The 13,479-nt window shown below is 37.4% G+C and overlaps 1 protein-coding gene across 1 annotated transcript in view; it reads right to left on the bottom strand.

Moving 5' to 3' along the window:
• The window catches only part of LOC122418803 (low affinity immunoglobulin epsilon Fc receptor-like), a 54,726-nt gene that overhangs the window by 19,414 nt on the left and 21,833 nt on the right, over positions 1-13,479 (bottom strand). Inside the window, exon 3 of the mRNA XM_043432926.1 lies at positions 7,620-7,937. Within this exon, the coding sequence (XP_043288861.1) occupies positions 7,620-7,937 (318 nt within the window). The remainder of the gene's footprint in view (positions 1-7,619; positions 7,938-13,479) is intronic.

Below are 13,479 nucleotides of genomic sequence, written 5' to 3' on the forward strand. Positions count from 1 at the left end.
AGTGTCTGCAGGTAACGAGTTATATTGAGAGTTCGGAAAAATCGTTCCGAATTTTCAAGCAATTAAGTCAGGTGCTATAGAATTTTTTTAAATCGAGTAAACTCAATCGAAAACTGTACGAGTCACGGAAGAGCAATCGGTTTTTGAATACCGTGAAAAAAAAATTTGTGATCGAAACAATTTCGCTTCTTTCAATGAAACTTTTTGGTGTGGCATTGGCAACTAAATCGTTTTTGAACGAAACAAAATAACTTGTGGATATTGAAACACGTTGGAGACTAAACCAACGAGACTGATGCAGCCAAACAGATGAATTAAACTATTTACCATTTGACAGAAAAAAATGCGAGCTCCACTAATTTTTGTCCAACTATATCGAGTTTAGTTCGAATTAATAAATTTACTTTTCACAGTCCCCTCCACAAATTTCCTCTTTATCAGATTTTTTCAATCATTTTTCGCTTTTTAAGTCCCGTTTTATCTTTCACCATTCAACGTCGATTTAGATCATAACTTCACACCTTCGCACCATTTCGACTCCATTGCAATGGAAATAGAGCCGCCACTTTATGTAAGCATTTGAATGTTTACGCTCAATCACCGGACGCAAATATATTATTATCAACAAGTTATGAGAAATTCGATCGTAACTATGAAAATACATGGAGAAATTTTTATTGGAGAAGTAACTGTTTTTATTGTTGCGTTATAACACAATGAGACAGATTTACGATATTTTTTGACGAGCAGGTTTCTCACTGAAATTACTGTCGAGTTCATCGGAATTGTATCACTTTTTACGTCATTTACATTAATTACTCCATTATGTCGATATAATTTGAGGTTGCATTAAAAACAACGTAAATTTTCGAATGAGAATCTCATCGTGTTTCATCAGTTTTCGTTCCCCCTCAAAATATTCTACTCACAATTCGAATCCCCATATAAGTTACTCGCCTGATAATGTACAAGCTATCACATAAATGTATTTTTCATAAATATGTATGCTTGGTACTTAATAGAATTCATTTGAATTAAACCACGCGTTTTGCTCTTTGTAATGGCTTTAGTGTGTTCCTTTTGTATTTTTAGGATTTTTTTCTACCTTTTAATGATTATCAAGGCACGTGCGTAATTTACATGAGATGGAGTAAGCGAACTCGAGGAAAAAAGAGGCTTTAAAATGCGCTGGTTTCAGAAGAAAGGAGGAGGTAGCGCAATGAATAAACAATTTCGTGAATCGTGATAACGAGCTCTCTCGCTCGGTTTTGTGTCCAACACCATCCATTCTTTTGTACGCGACTAATTTTAATTGTCCCCTTCAGGATAACAAAGCACCATCAATTACAACTGTGATTATGCATTCCTCGGAAACTGAAATTCTTTTCTAAATTCTTTATTCATCGGAATTTATTGTCACTGCTATTTCGATGGATTTTTGTGGGAATTTTATTCTTCGCGTTGTTCAATATTGAGGAAGACAAAGCTCATCGAATCGTTGTTGTTTCCGTTCCGGTTCCAAGCTCTTTCAAAATTGTTGGCTTTTCCTCGGAGATTCGTTCGTTTTGAATAACTCATGAATCTTGAAATTGCTTGTCGTTAAATTTTTAATTCTTTTCGTAATCTTGTTTTTCTCAATACGAATGAAAACCTTTGAAAAATTTATCAACGTTGGTTTTATCCGAGGAATTGTAATTTCCACGAAATTTCCGACATTCTTAGCTTCCTGCTGCGACACACGTTACTTTAATTAACCATTTCCACCAACCAGTAAGCCCGCCGCATTTCCTGACACCATGACAAGTTCAACGGACTTTGTGAGACTGAAAGACGACAAAGCGATGAAATTGTGAACACAAAAACATGACGTAGGCACTCTCCGCCGTTGCGAAACAAAAACGAGCTTACGGTGTGTGCTCATTGCACTATTTTCGAGGCTGACGTCATTGTGGAAACTTACAAGGAAAACGAAGTTCAAGTAAAAACTCCCTTTTCCTTGGCAAGCTCGACGAACCCTTTTACAATCGATAAGAAATTATAGCAAAAGGGATTCTGGTTAAATTCCAAACCCACTATTCCTATGACATTTGCGAATGGAAAAGAATTTCTCAAAATTAATGTCAAAGTGAAAATCTCGTTAACGAAATTGTCATTGAACAAAATTTTTTTTTCTGGGGTTCAACACTTTCAGTGCATCTTCATCCGCATCATTTTTCATGAAAATTATTACCCTTAGGTTTTTGGTGTCGCTGAGCCCGAATATAAGGTCAGATTTTGAGAATTCAAAATGGTGGATCCGATATGGCGGACGTCAAGTTTTATAAATCGTATTTCTACTCAATATTTGGACCTGAATTTAATCACATGAAATATTTCAGTCAGAACTTAATAATTTCTGAAATCCAAGATTAGCTAATTCGAAATAGCGGACGGAAAATCGAAAAAATTAACAAATTATGATAGGCCAATGTGAATCTCGCTCCTTGAGGATTCTTAACGGTTCTGGTAATGAATCTGAAGCTAGAATTTTATAATTCCTTAATCCAATAAGCCGGATCCAAGATAGTGGATGAAAAAATGTAGAAAATTATCGAAACTTGTTCCTCGAAGTTTCCTGTCATGAAGGACAAATTTTTGACGACATATTTGTGTGTGTCTCTCTCTCTCTCTCTTAAAGCTACCCGAAACTAACGATGAGGACGCGGAGAGCCATCTAAAGCACTTTCATTGTTTTTTTTTTGGAATTTCGTGTCTGCCATATTGGATCCGCTATTTTGAATTTTGAAAATCGAATGCCGGATTCGCGATCAGCAACCCCGGAAACCCGTAAGTACAAAATTTCAGAAAAATTAAAAAGTATTTGAAATTTTACGTCCGCTGTATTGAATTTTAAAAATCAATATTAGAGCTTTGAAGTAATTTTTTGTAGGATGAGACCGTAGCGGTTCCACTGTGACTGAAAGGGTTAATCAAAGCTTGAATCATATTTCACATTTTTCTTTAATTTCTTTCGGTATTCACAGTCTTTTTTATTACACTCAGAAAAATAGCACAAGTAGAAATATGTACACAAGGAATAAAGAAGTTCATTTTTCCCACTTTTCCCTTTTCTCATTTTATCGCGCATCCCAAGTGACATAAAATATTGCATACTGTACAAGCAATTACCCACGTAATGTATGAATATTAACCCGAATGAATTATTTGTGTATAAGCTATCGCGAAAATTCCACTTTGCGTCAGGCTTCACTAGAACTTTCTGCATACCCTTGTGAATGTCATAAATGCTTAAATTACATGGCTACTATTAATTATTAGTTCACAATACAACGTGTTTCCAGGCCGTACATTTATAATAATTGAATGGAAGCACTGAAAGCTCTTTTACGATTACGAGTTCACTCGAATATTCTGCTAAACTTTAATGATTGCATTGGTGACGACATTCGAAGGTTTCTATTTGCTAAAACCAAGAAAAATTATACTTTTTTGTAAGCTAACATATAAATTGAAATTTTGACAGTGATTATTTCTCTGTATCTCTTTCAATACGATGGAATTTGATCTAAAATTTTTTTAATTAAAATTATTCCGAAAACTTAACATTCATTTCGATTTATTCCAATAATCCAGTTCCAATAATATTTATTATTCTCATACAGTTGTCGTATTAATGAATTTTTATTTTTCATTATTTTATCTTAAAGTTATTCCTGCAATGAAAAAGCAAGATGCATTGTTTAAATGTGAGAGAAGTTTTCGTTCGACTGTTTGAGCGTCGCGTTTTTCTGGTAAAATCCACAAGAGTCTCGCCTCGAGTGTTGACATGGTTTCTGTAAATCGCCATCCACCTTCCTCGACCGTCTATCTTCAATGTTAAACAGTGAGGGATCGCTTTGAGTGTAAAGCACGAAGCTCATGAGTAGAAATTAAACAAGCGAGTGACAACAATCAGGATGGTGGAAATCTAGTTTCTAAGTACATTGCAAACAATCGTTGATTGCGGAAAAAATACAAATTCGACATGAAGAATCTCGCATTTTTAGAGCATCGTAACGAAGCTTTAAAAAAGCAATAAATTCAGTGAATTCTATGAATATGGGAGACTTCTCATGGATCCAGTTAGGTCCCAGTCTGCAGGATTCACTGAACAATTTCGAGTGTTTTGTTGCTGATGGCAAAAGGCTAAGAAATTTGGTGTTTCAAACCCCAATCGTGTAAATACCCGAAAGAAATACTTGAAAATCAATCAGAACATCGACTTCCTCTCGGTGACGCAGAGAAAATAAATTTGCTGATGATGGACAAAATTTTGTTGGCTCAACAAATCGTGGAGACCAAATTGAATTTGTTGGTTCAACAAAAATGTTGTTTATTCAAGAATATTTTTGTCAGAAATATTTTTTGAGCTTATAAACTGCGAGGATCAATCGAGTTTTGTTTGGGTTGACAAACTTCATTTTGACTATTAAAAAAAAAAAAATTTCCTGGAAAACTTATCGAAATTTGTTAAAAACTTAGGGAATAGTGAACTCATGTGACAGCCCTATCGCTGTTTAGTGTACTCACATTGTTCGAGGCTTGGAGCGATTTATTTATTTCGAGTCAAGACAGATCATAAAAATTCGTACATTTTGATGTAATTTTTGCGTATAATTAAATTGATAAAACTACGGGATAAACAATTTCAATGTTATTAAAGAAATTAATTCAATATCCTTATTCCATATAAGAATTATTAGCGCACTTCAAACTTGGGCTTACCCTACTATTTTTTAATCGTTAATTAATTTGTGAAATTTCGCTGTTTTGGGTTATTTCGAACGGCTTGTTTGGGGGGATTCCGGACGTTCTGCTCTTATCCCATTTCGATTGATTTTTTCCAAATTTTAGTAACGTCGTAAATACACATATGAAAGAAAACAACGTTTGATATTGAGTGCATAAATGTAGCAGTGAACGATGTGAAAATAAAAAAGTTATGCTCGTTTTAAAACATATAAAAATTCACCATCCAAAGGCTGGATTATACGAATCGAGTGCGAAATGTGAGCTCACAAAATTCCACAAGCAAAAGTACGAGTCAAAAATATGTTTGCGATATATGTAACAATTTCCAATGCAATCAGAGATTCCAGGTGAATCCGAACATTACGGTGTGTTGTTTTTTGCCAAATAAATATTTATCTTTTCATCCATTTGTTAAAATTCATATCGGAAATCGTAAAAAAAATATTAAAGTATAAAACAGATCGAAAATTTATTTGTAATTTCTTCATGTGACTGGCTATTAATAAATTTCCCTTAAGCGCTCGGAATTTTCCCAATTTTTCATATTCACATTACAGTGAGGAAGAGTATTCCGTTCCCTTCATTGACGAAAACTCGTATCCAGATATCACATTTTCAGTGATTATTCCATCGTTTCGTTAATTTCCGAGTCGTACGACAGAGAGATTGTTCCAATTTCTCATCCCAAATTACAGGATGTTATCAGGACTTGTGTGGGAAGATCACCGGCCGTAATTGATGATTCCCGTAGGGTCAACTCGCCCAACAACTTCGTTTTTTTCTTCCTCTCCATCAACTTTCCAGTCAGCCCTTCGATTGCAATTTATATTGAAACTTGCTCCGAAGAGATCGATCGAAAAGTTAGAATTCTGGTGGACGTGCCGCTCCCCCGACAACCTCTTTATCGGTTTCATAGATTGAGCCTTCTGCGTAATGGAAAACCGCGCTGAATACGCCACCGTCAATTTTCCCAGCTTATTCAAGCTATAGATATACATTTCACGATAATGAGAAAAATTAAATCGTCTTTTCAATATTTTCATGTTAATCATCCATCCTCGCGTCCGTAAAGCTTCGTTCACTGCCTTATTGCAGCCTGATAAATATGTAATTTAGAAACCTTGCAAGGTGAATGGATTTCCTCATGGATAATGGAATCGTATTTGAGGAGCATCGATTCATGAATATCTTTAGTCAGTAGCTCATGGTTTATCGGAAAAAAAACCTTTCAGGCTGCCTTAAAAATGAGAATTCTTCAAGTTTGTTCCCTCAGCAAATGCATTTCGTTGAATTCAAACCTTTCGTGTGATCACTGAATCATTCTCTGTTGAAGCAATCAGCCCAAATTTGTCTCGACGCTCCCAGTTAGTGAGCTTTGATTAAAGTGCCTCTCACAAAGTGACCGACGACGAGTCAGAAGATCTAATTGGTTAAGAATCGGATCGAGAAAAGCACGAAGCAGGAGGAAATTTGAACGTTCTCCAAGAGAAAAGTGCGAAGTAAAATGATAAAGGCGAGAAATGAAATGAGAATATTTTCTGACGGTGGGTCCCCTTCTAAATTTCGATATGGAAAGCTAACGCATTGGCGGAAATATCGACAAGTTGGAGCGGTGATCTTTGGTACAGTGATTCACGGAATGTCAAGCATTCAATTCGGTTCACCTGATCTCGAGCATCGAGGAATCATTCGAGCGTCACGAAAGCTTGCTTCACGAGATTTCGAGACTAAAAGCTCGCTTCGCTGATCAAGTCGGGCAAGCCCGACGAATAGACGTTGGGACACGCTTCCCTTCTCCCTTGTTATCACGTTAACAGCGCCCAAGCGTGATTTTCCATCGCACTACCCATATCCATAACCTCATACCAAAACGATCCCACCTCTCACTTTTCTCTCACCCTTTCTAACTAACCTTCCTTCGAATTCCGGCATGAGTTCACCTCTTTTTATCAATTGTGTTCGACCTTCCTCGTCGATACAGCCCGATCTCTATGACGAGTCAATGAACGTAATTATCTTGTCATCGTTTGAAAGGAAAGGACGATAAAACTCGTGGACTCCAGGAAAAAATGTTTCTCATAAAATGTCGAGTTTCGATAAAACTATTTTGGGTTTTGACATTGTCAATTGTATTTTCGAGTTTTGATATATCGAGCCCTGTAAGTGACAATGAGAATGTAAAAAACTGGAGAAGAACGTTGGATTCGTTGCATGACGTCTTCAATTTTCCATCTCCCCTCATGAAGATACACTGGAAACTTGTATAATTTTAAGGAGGCCACAAAATGAAAAAAAAATTGACAATAAACGCTTTGGCAAAACTATCACCTCAAGCGAGTTTTGATGAGTGATGATTTTTAAGGCTTCTGATTTCCAGTACATTTACAAATGAGCTAGAAATGAGTCTTGAAACGCCTTCCGTACTTTGAGTCTGATTGAAAAATTAACTTGTACTTTGAGTCCAGTCAGTAAAATTGCTGCTGAACGTACGTTGTAGCTTTATCGAAGAATCTTTGCGGGGACACGAGCCGCAAAAGCACGCGAGTGCACCTTTGAATTTTCAACATTAGAAAATCCATCGTGGGAAGGCAAAGTCCGTTCCAGTCGTAAATTTAACGATAAACAATAAAATTTCGTCGCAGCGATAAGCACACGTTAAAATAGATTGGAAGTTGTTAAATAACGCGGACCATGCGACCCGTTACTCGGAGTTGGATCCTTCTCGTTCATGAATTTATGGGTTTCGTGATATTTGAAAGTTCGATGAAACTCGCACGCATTTCTGTTCCCAGATGGGAGCCCAATAAATAGATATTCTTTGTCATTACCGGCAAGGAGATTGATCCGCGTTCTGCTTTTGTCGCTGTCTTCAAAACCCTCGAGATCATCCTCGTAGTCGTCGTATTCGTACCTGCGTTCGCGTCTTTCGTTTCTCTGCCTATCATCGGTGTCTTCTTCCTCCAGTGAATGCAACGGTGATATATTATTAGTTTGAGCTGCCTGGCGGCTCTTAGAACGTTGATTTTGTTGCGCCAAACTGAAGATAACCGAGGGAGGTGGGGGAGTCGATATTTGTGAACTACTTTGAAGACGGCGTTGGAGATATCTCGCCAGCAATGTCTGAACCGCGTCGCTATCGGAGATGCCTGGAAAAAAAGCGAAATGAAGATGCGACGAGTTCATGAAAACGTTCACAAATGACAACATATTTTTGCTCTCTGTGGAAGGGAGTGTGAAGGGTGGAGGAGCATTTTCACTTCTCAAAGTGACTCGTTTCTTTACATGGAATTATCGTGAATTTCGTACTGTTAGGAATCGAATAAATAAATTTGGAAACTAGTATTTTAACTCGGATTTCATGATGCAAATTTCGTGCAGCTCTCTATCTCTGTTCTTCATCGAAAGCGGGGAGGATGGAAAGGTTTCAGACTCTAAATACAGGGTGGGGGAGCTCCATTGAAATACAGGATTTATAATGGAAACGAGAAAGCATTGTCACTCGTTGACGTATGAATCTCGCCATTCTTCTTTCGCACTCCCCTCATGTTCCTTCTCGTTTGAGTATTCTGCCAGCACCTACAGATTTTCATGTACTTTCAAAGAAGCTTTAAACCTCCGATATATTACAATAAAACACCTCCGGGTGGCCATCTTTCGACAAAAAGTTTGCACCGTAGGACAGCCTTGATGGGAAATCAATGTCCTCTGGCTATGCAAAAAGATTTTCAACCGTCGAAGATCACGTAACACAATGTTGCTAAAGCATTGAGAAAATCCTTTTCACTACTTTTGGTGAGAGCCTTCAATATTTTTCAGCTCGACCCTTTTCAGACTTTTCCAAAGCTTTCCGAGAGCTTCCAAAATCTTAGGATGCAAATTACCTACTTTGATAAACGTTGCTCGAGCTTCAGGACATCGAAAAATCTTTGAGAATCATGAGGACTGAAAAATTCTTCAGAATTGGATAAAAACCTTTGCAGCTCAGACTTTTTCAAATAATTCCTTCCCCCATTATTGTTAGTACCTGAAATTATTCATTTTTCAATTTGGCACTCTCGTATGAACGATTGCCAAGTGGCTTCCAGTCATGGCCATCGCTGGGTAAGAACCTGAAAGTAATCCTTCAGGTTGAGGTAATGACGCGCTAGAATATACCTTCCATAATTTACTATGAATGAAGTCTCGAGGGTTCCCTTCTCACAAAGAGTGAACCTGTCCAAGGTGATCAGACATGCTCCATGCCATATCCAGATTTCTGTGTGTTCTCATCGTGCATGGAGAACGGATCTTCTGTGGTAGCCTCGATTATATGTGCATGGACATTGGATTGGACAGTGAAGAACTTTCGAGGGTCGTCCACGTCCCAGTTTAACGTCAACTCCACCACAACAGCCCAGGTCACTTCTCCCACAAGTTGACACACGACTGATGTCAAGCACAATCAGGCTAGCACTCGACACACAAATTTCTCGACAGTATCTCCTTCCTCTCTCGTCTCGCCAAACTAGGCAGGGTTTTTATCAGATTTACATATTTTCGTATTTATCAATGTTCAAATCTTCGGTGAATTGCCTTATTCGATCGTGATTCCGTATTTAGAAATTGATTTTCAGTCGATGATGAGTTCAAGTAGTTTGTAGTAATCGAGTCCAAGTCGTTCTCATAGAACAAGCTTTCTCGATCATTTTCCATTCCCAATTCCTCAATAAAATAACAAAAGCCGATCTCTTGGCGATGTCTGCGTTTCACTTGAGGGATTGAGCACCCGATAAAAAATTGACAAGCATGAAATTGACGGGAAAGGACAATTTTCAAAATTTAGAGACGTTCAAGTGAACTTAAGAGCACCGTTACTGGATATAATAATACAGATTTTCAGTGGTAACCAGTGTATAACCATTTAGAAGTCACTGGGGATGATGAGCCAGGAAATGAGTTCGGTTTGTGGTTATGTAAAGTAAATTATTTTTTATGGGTTTAGGCTTCGAAAATTCTAAATTATTTGGTAGTGTAAAAGTGAAAGAAAATCAAATTTGTTTTGTGAAAAGTTATTGTTTATCCAATTATTATCGTAGAATTTAATTTTAATTCAAACACTTTCAATCTTTTTCACTTTAACCAATATAAATAAAAATTTACTCAATGCAATGGAACCTTCCTTTGTCCAATCGTAGTAACGTAAGCTCTATTGAATTGTGAATTCGATTACAAAAAATGTCTGCCATGCTGTCCACAAGCCGAGAAAGCATCGCATTCGATTATTTGTGTTCAACGTTCTCACGTTTTTAAATCCAAACCACGACACGAACGAAATGGGTTTTTTTTCTCGATTCCCTGAGCACATTACAGCTAGAAAATAATTCAATTCATCCCCCACATATTCGCCATTATAAATTCCGTTAGGTCGACTTCCCATCGCCTTCATGAAAGGTTTGAATAAATTTCGATTTATTCCGTTTGATACTCCCATTTGAATTTGCTTCGATTTCGAGGCAGTGGAATAAAACATGGAAAAGTTTTCGGCATGCCTTTATTTACGTATCGAGTAAATTGCTTAGGATCTTCTCAGCACGAACTTTCGAAATATTTGAGCCCATTTCATTAGCAATACAAAAGCTGCTTCCGAATGATAATAAATTCACAAATTTCAGATGATTAAAAATTAAAACGTGAAAAGAAAATAGTTCAAGATGATTCGTCCGATGACGCAGATCGACACGCTCAAACGAAATGGAAATTTTTATAGAGCATCGACGAAGGCGAGCTCGGAGCCTCTGAGCATGATCTACAAAATAATAAATGGCCCTCGATTCACTTCTGGCGATGAAAATTCTCTTTATTTGTAAGCAAATTTCGCATTCGCTTTGCTCATATTTCATGGATAAACTTTGACTGTTTTTTGGAAAGTGTATTTCGAAGTATGATTATTAAACGGAATCGTTGATTGATGCACAGCATAATTTTCAGTGGCTATTCAAACATTCGCTTGAGGGAACCTGCTCACGATTCTTTGATCGATTATTCCAACCCATCGATGGTCATCGCCCCAAAACTATTCTCCGACGAAAGTTATTTTTGTGCGAATGAGAAAACGAGCGACATTGCTCCTGAGGTCACTGAGCCTGAGACTCGCTGCTCTGAATTCCTCAAAAATTCATTTCGCGAACCGGAATTCAGTGAAGAACATGCCACTAACCTTGAATCGAAACTAGACGAAAAAACGATTGAATTGATCGCAGAGAGTGAAGTCAGTGCAGAAAAACCGATCGATGGGCTCGATGAACTTCGAGAAACACGCGACCACATTGAAATACCAATAAACAATAAGGGATCCCAAGAATACGTGGAATGCCTCACCGAAACGAATGTTTCCACTTCGATCCAAGAACCGAAGAATAAACCGACGTCGAAGAGTGAATCTACCCAAACCGAACGATCGTTAATTATTCGTACAGCAAGGAGTTGTCCTTCACGTGGAACACGAGTCCGATTCAACTTTCTAATGAAAATAAATTGCCGACCCGAATTCCAGGACGCTTTTATTATTCATAGAAACTCTTCGGATCAGTTGATTTTGGAAAAAGGCAAGGCCAGCCAAAGTCCAGCGTACGTTTCGACTTTTGAAAGATTTCGTTGGAAGTACCTAACGCCTAGAAAGTATGAAAATTAATCTCAATTTGCGTTGCTACTGGAAAGTACTGACGTGACGTATCGATGCGTGTAACAATGATATGAAAGTGCAGAAATTTTCTTGAGTCTTTTATCTTCGCAAAAAGCAAATATTTTCAAAACAACAAAACAAAAAGCAAACGAAAATTCAAATAAATTTGAATACGTTGATCGGAGGCATTTGGAAGGTTTCACTTTGCAGGAAATTTGCGAGCATTAGCAAACAGTTTTGAAAGAAACTTTCAATATCGATAAGTAAATATGTAAAGATCACGTGTAAGACGCCCGAAAAAAGTCCACCAGAAACTAATGAGACACAGAATAAATGGATGTGTCCTAAGGAAGAGGTCAAACTTTGGAGGTTGAACATTCCGAAGTCGCTGAATCAACTGGGCTAGTCGAAACAGTTTTTTGTTTCGGCTCGCTCAGAATTAGACGAATTTTCGTAACCTGTGATTCAAAAAAGCAACTGAACTTTTTTGCTCTTTTGATGATCAAAAAAACGAATAAAATTTATTCTCACAATTATTAAAATTATGTGTAACTTATTTGTTGAGATTGATTAATTTTTAATATAATGACAGCGGTTTAAATACTTTCGTAGTAAAATCCTCAAGCAAAATGTGACAACAGCCATTTTCTATTTACATGCGTATGCATATCTATATTTTAAGAGTATGGATCAGTCGACTAACCTCACTTGGAATTTTCGAAATCAAAATTCTTAGACACAGTTTGATCGATTAAAAAAAGGCTCTGTCAGAGCCTACGCAGAACGATGGCAAAAATCGACTGACAGAGCCTTTTTTTAATCGGTCAAACTGTGTTAAAGAATTTCGATTTTGAAATTTGCAACTATCTCTCTCGCACTTATGGTTGCGATATACCGACTGATCCATCCTCTTAAGCCAGCTGACTCACGGTGTTGTCAAACCTTCCACCGTTTATGTCTCTATTACTCGTTAACCTCAAATAAGTGTTTTTCTGTTTCCATTCCCAAGTGATTTTCACCGGTAACAAGACTTTCTCAAGACATCATTGATCTCTAAAAATATTATATTTTCTTATTATCGTTTTTGGCTCTTCAAAGTTGGGAGGATCCCGTTTCATTAAATCAAAATGGTCGCACAGGAAGTGTGCCTGCCATAAGAGCCTGTGCATAACCCTTCAAAAAATGTGATTTTCGTGAGTCGTTTTCTCGACAACTAGACTAAAATAGGAATAAATGCACCCTGTATATTTCTAGCATATTTCCAAATTTCAACTCTTAAAATTGGGATCTTCGATTTCCATTAGATTCGCGTGGCCTTCCTTAACTAGAGTTATAAATAATTTTGAAGAAGTTACGAACGTTTTGGACGTCAAAAGGCTTCTGATCACTGTAAACAATTTCACGTGATTATGCTCGACACAAAATCGTACTTCACGACAATCACCAAACTTGTCAAAGTTCAGGATCGAGTGCATTCGAAATTCTGTTGCAATCGCCCCCTGCCAGCGGTATTTTCTCTTTGAAACGATGCACGATCCTAGAATTGATTTAAATAATTTTCGCAAGTAACAAAAGTCTCAGAGTAGTTTGGCAGCCTGCAAAGCTTGTTTTGGAGCAATTTACCTACGTGTTTTCGACTGCGCCTCGAATCAACAGGGTCGATTCTCCAACCGCATGGTTTTCATAACATAATAATACATCCCAGCTACATCCAATTTGGATGATTTCCTCAACTTTCATGTAAAAGTAACAAGCTTATGTAAAGTTTACGTAAAACTTCCGAAAACGATCTACGAATGTTTTGCTCCGCGTTGGTACATAATTTAACTGTGACATCAAAACACACGATCGCGTCTGTCTACATCTCATCCGAGTGTCTCACGACTACATTGATCATGCTGCGCGAATGGAGAAAATATGAGGTGCAACGAAAATTAATATCGTTTATTCTTCCCAATTATCGAGGTGCTTATCAAGAGAAGTTCTGAAAAAGAATGTCTGGGAAAGTGATTTTATAGGAGAGTTAA

The sequence above is a fragment of the Venturia canescens genome, chromosome 1, assembly GCF_019457755.1.
Source record: "Venturia canescens isolate UGA chromosome 1, ASM1945775v1, whole genome shotgun sequence".
NCBI classification, from domain to species: Eukaryota; Metazoa; Arthropoda; class Insecta; order Hymenoptera; family Ichneumonidae; genus Venturia; species Venturia canescens.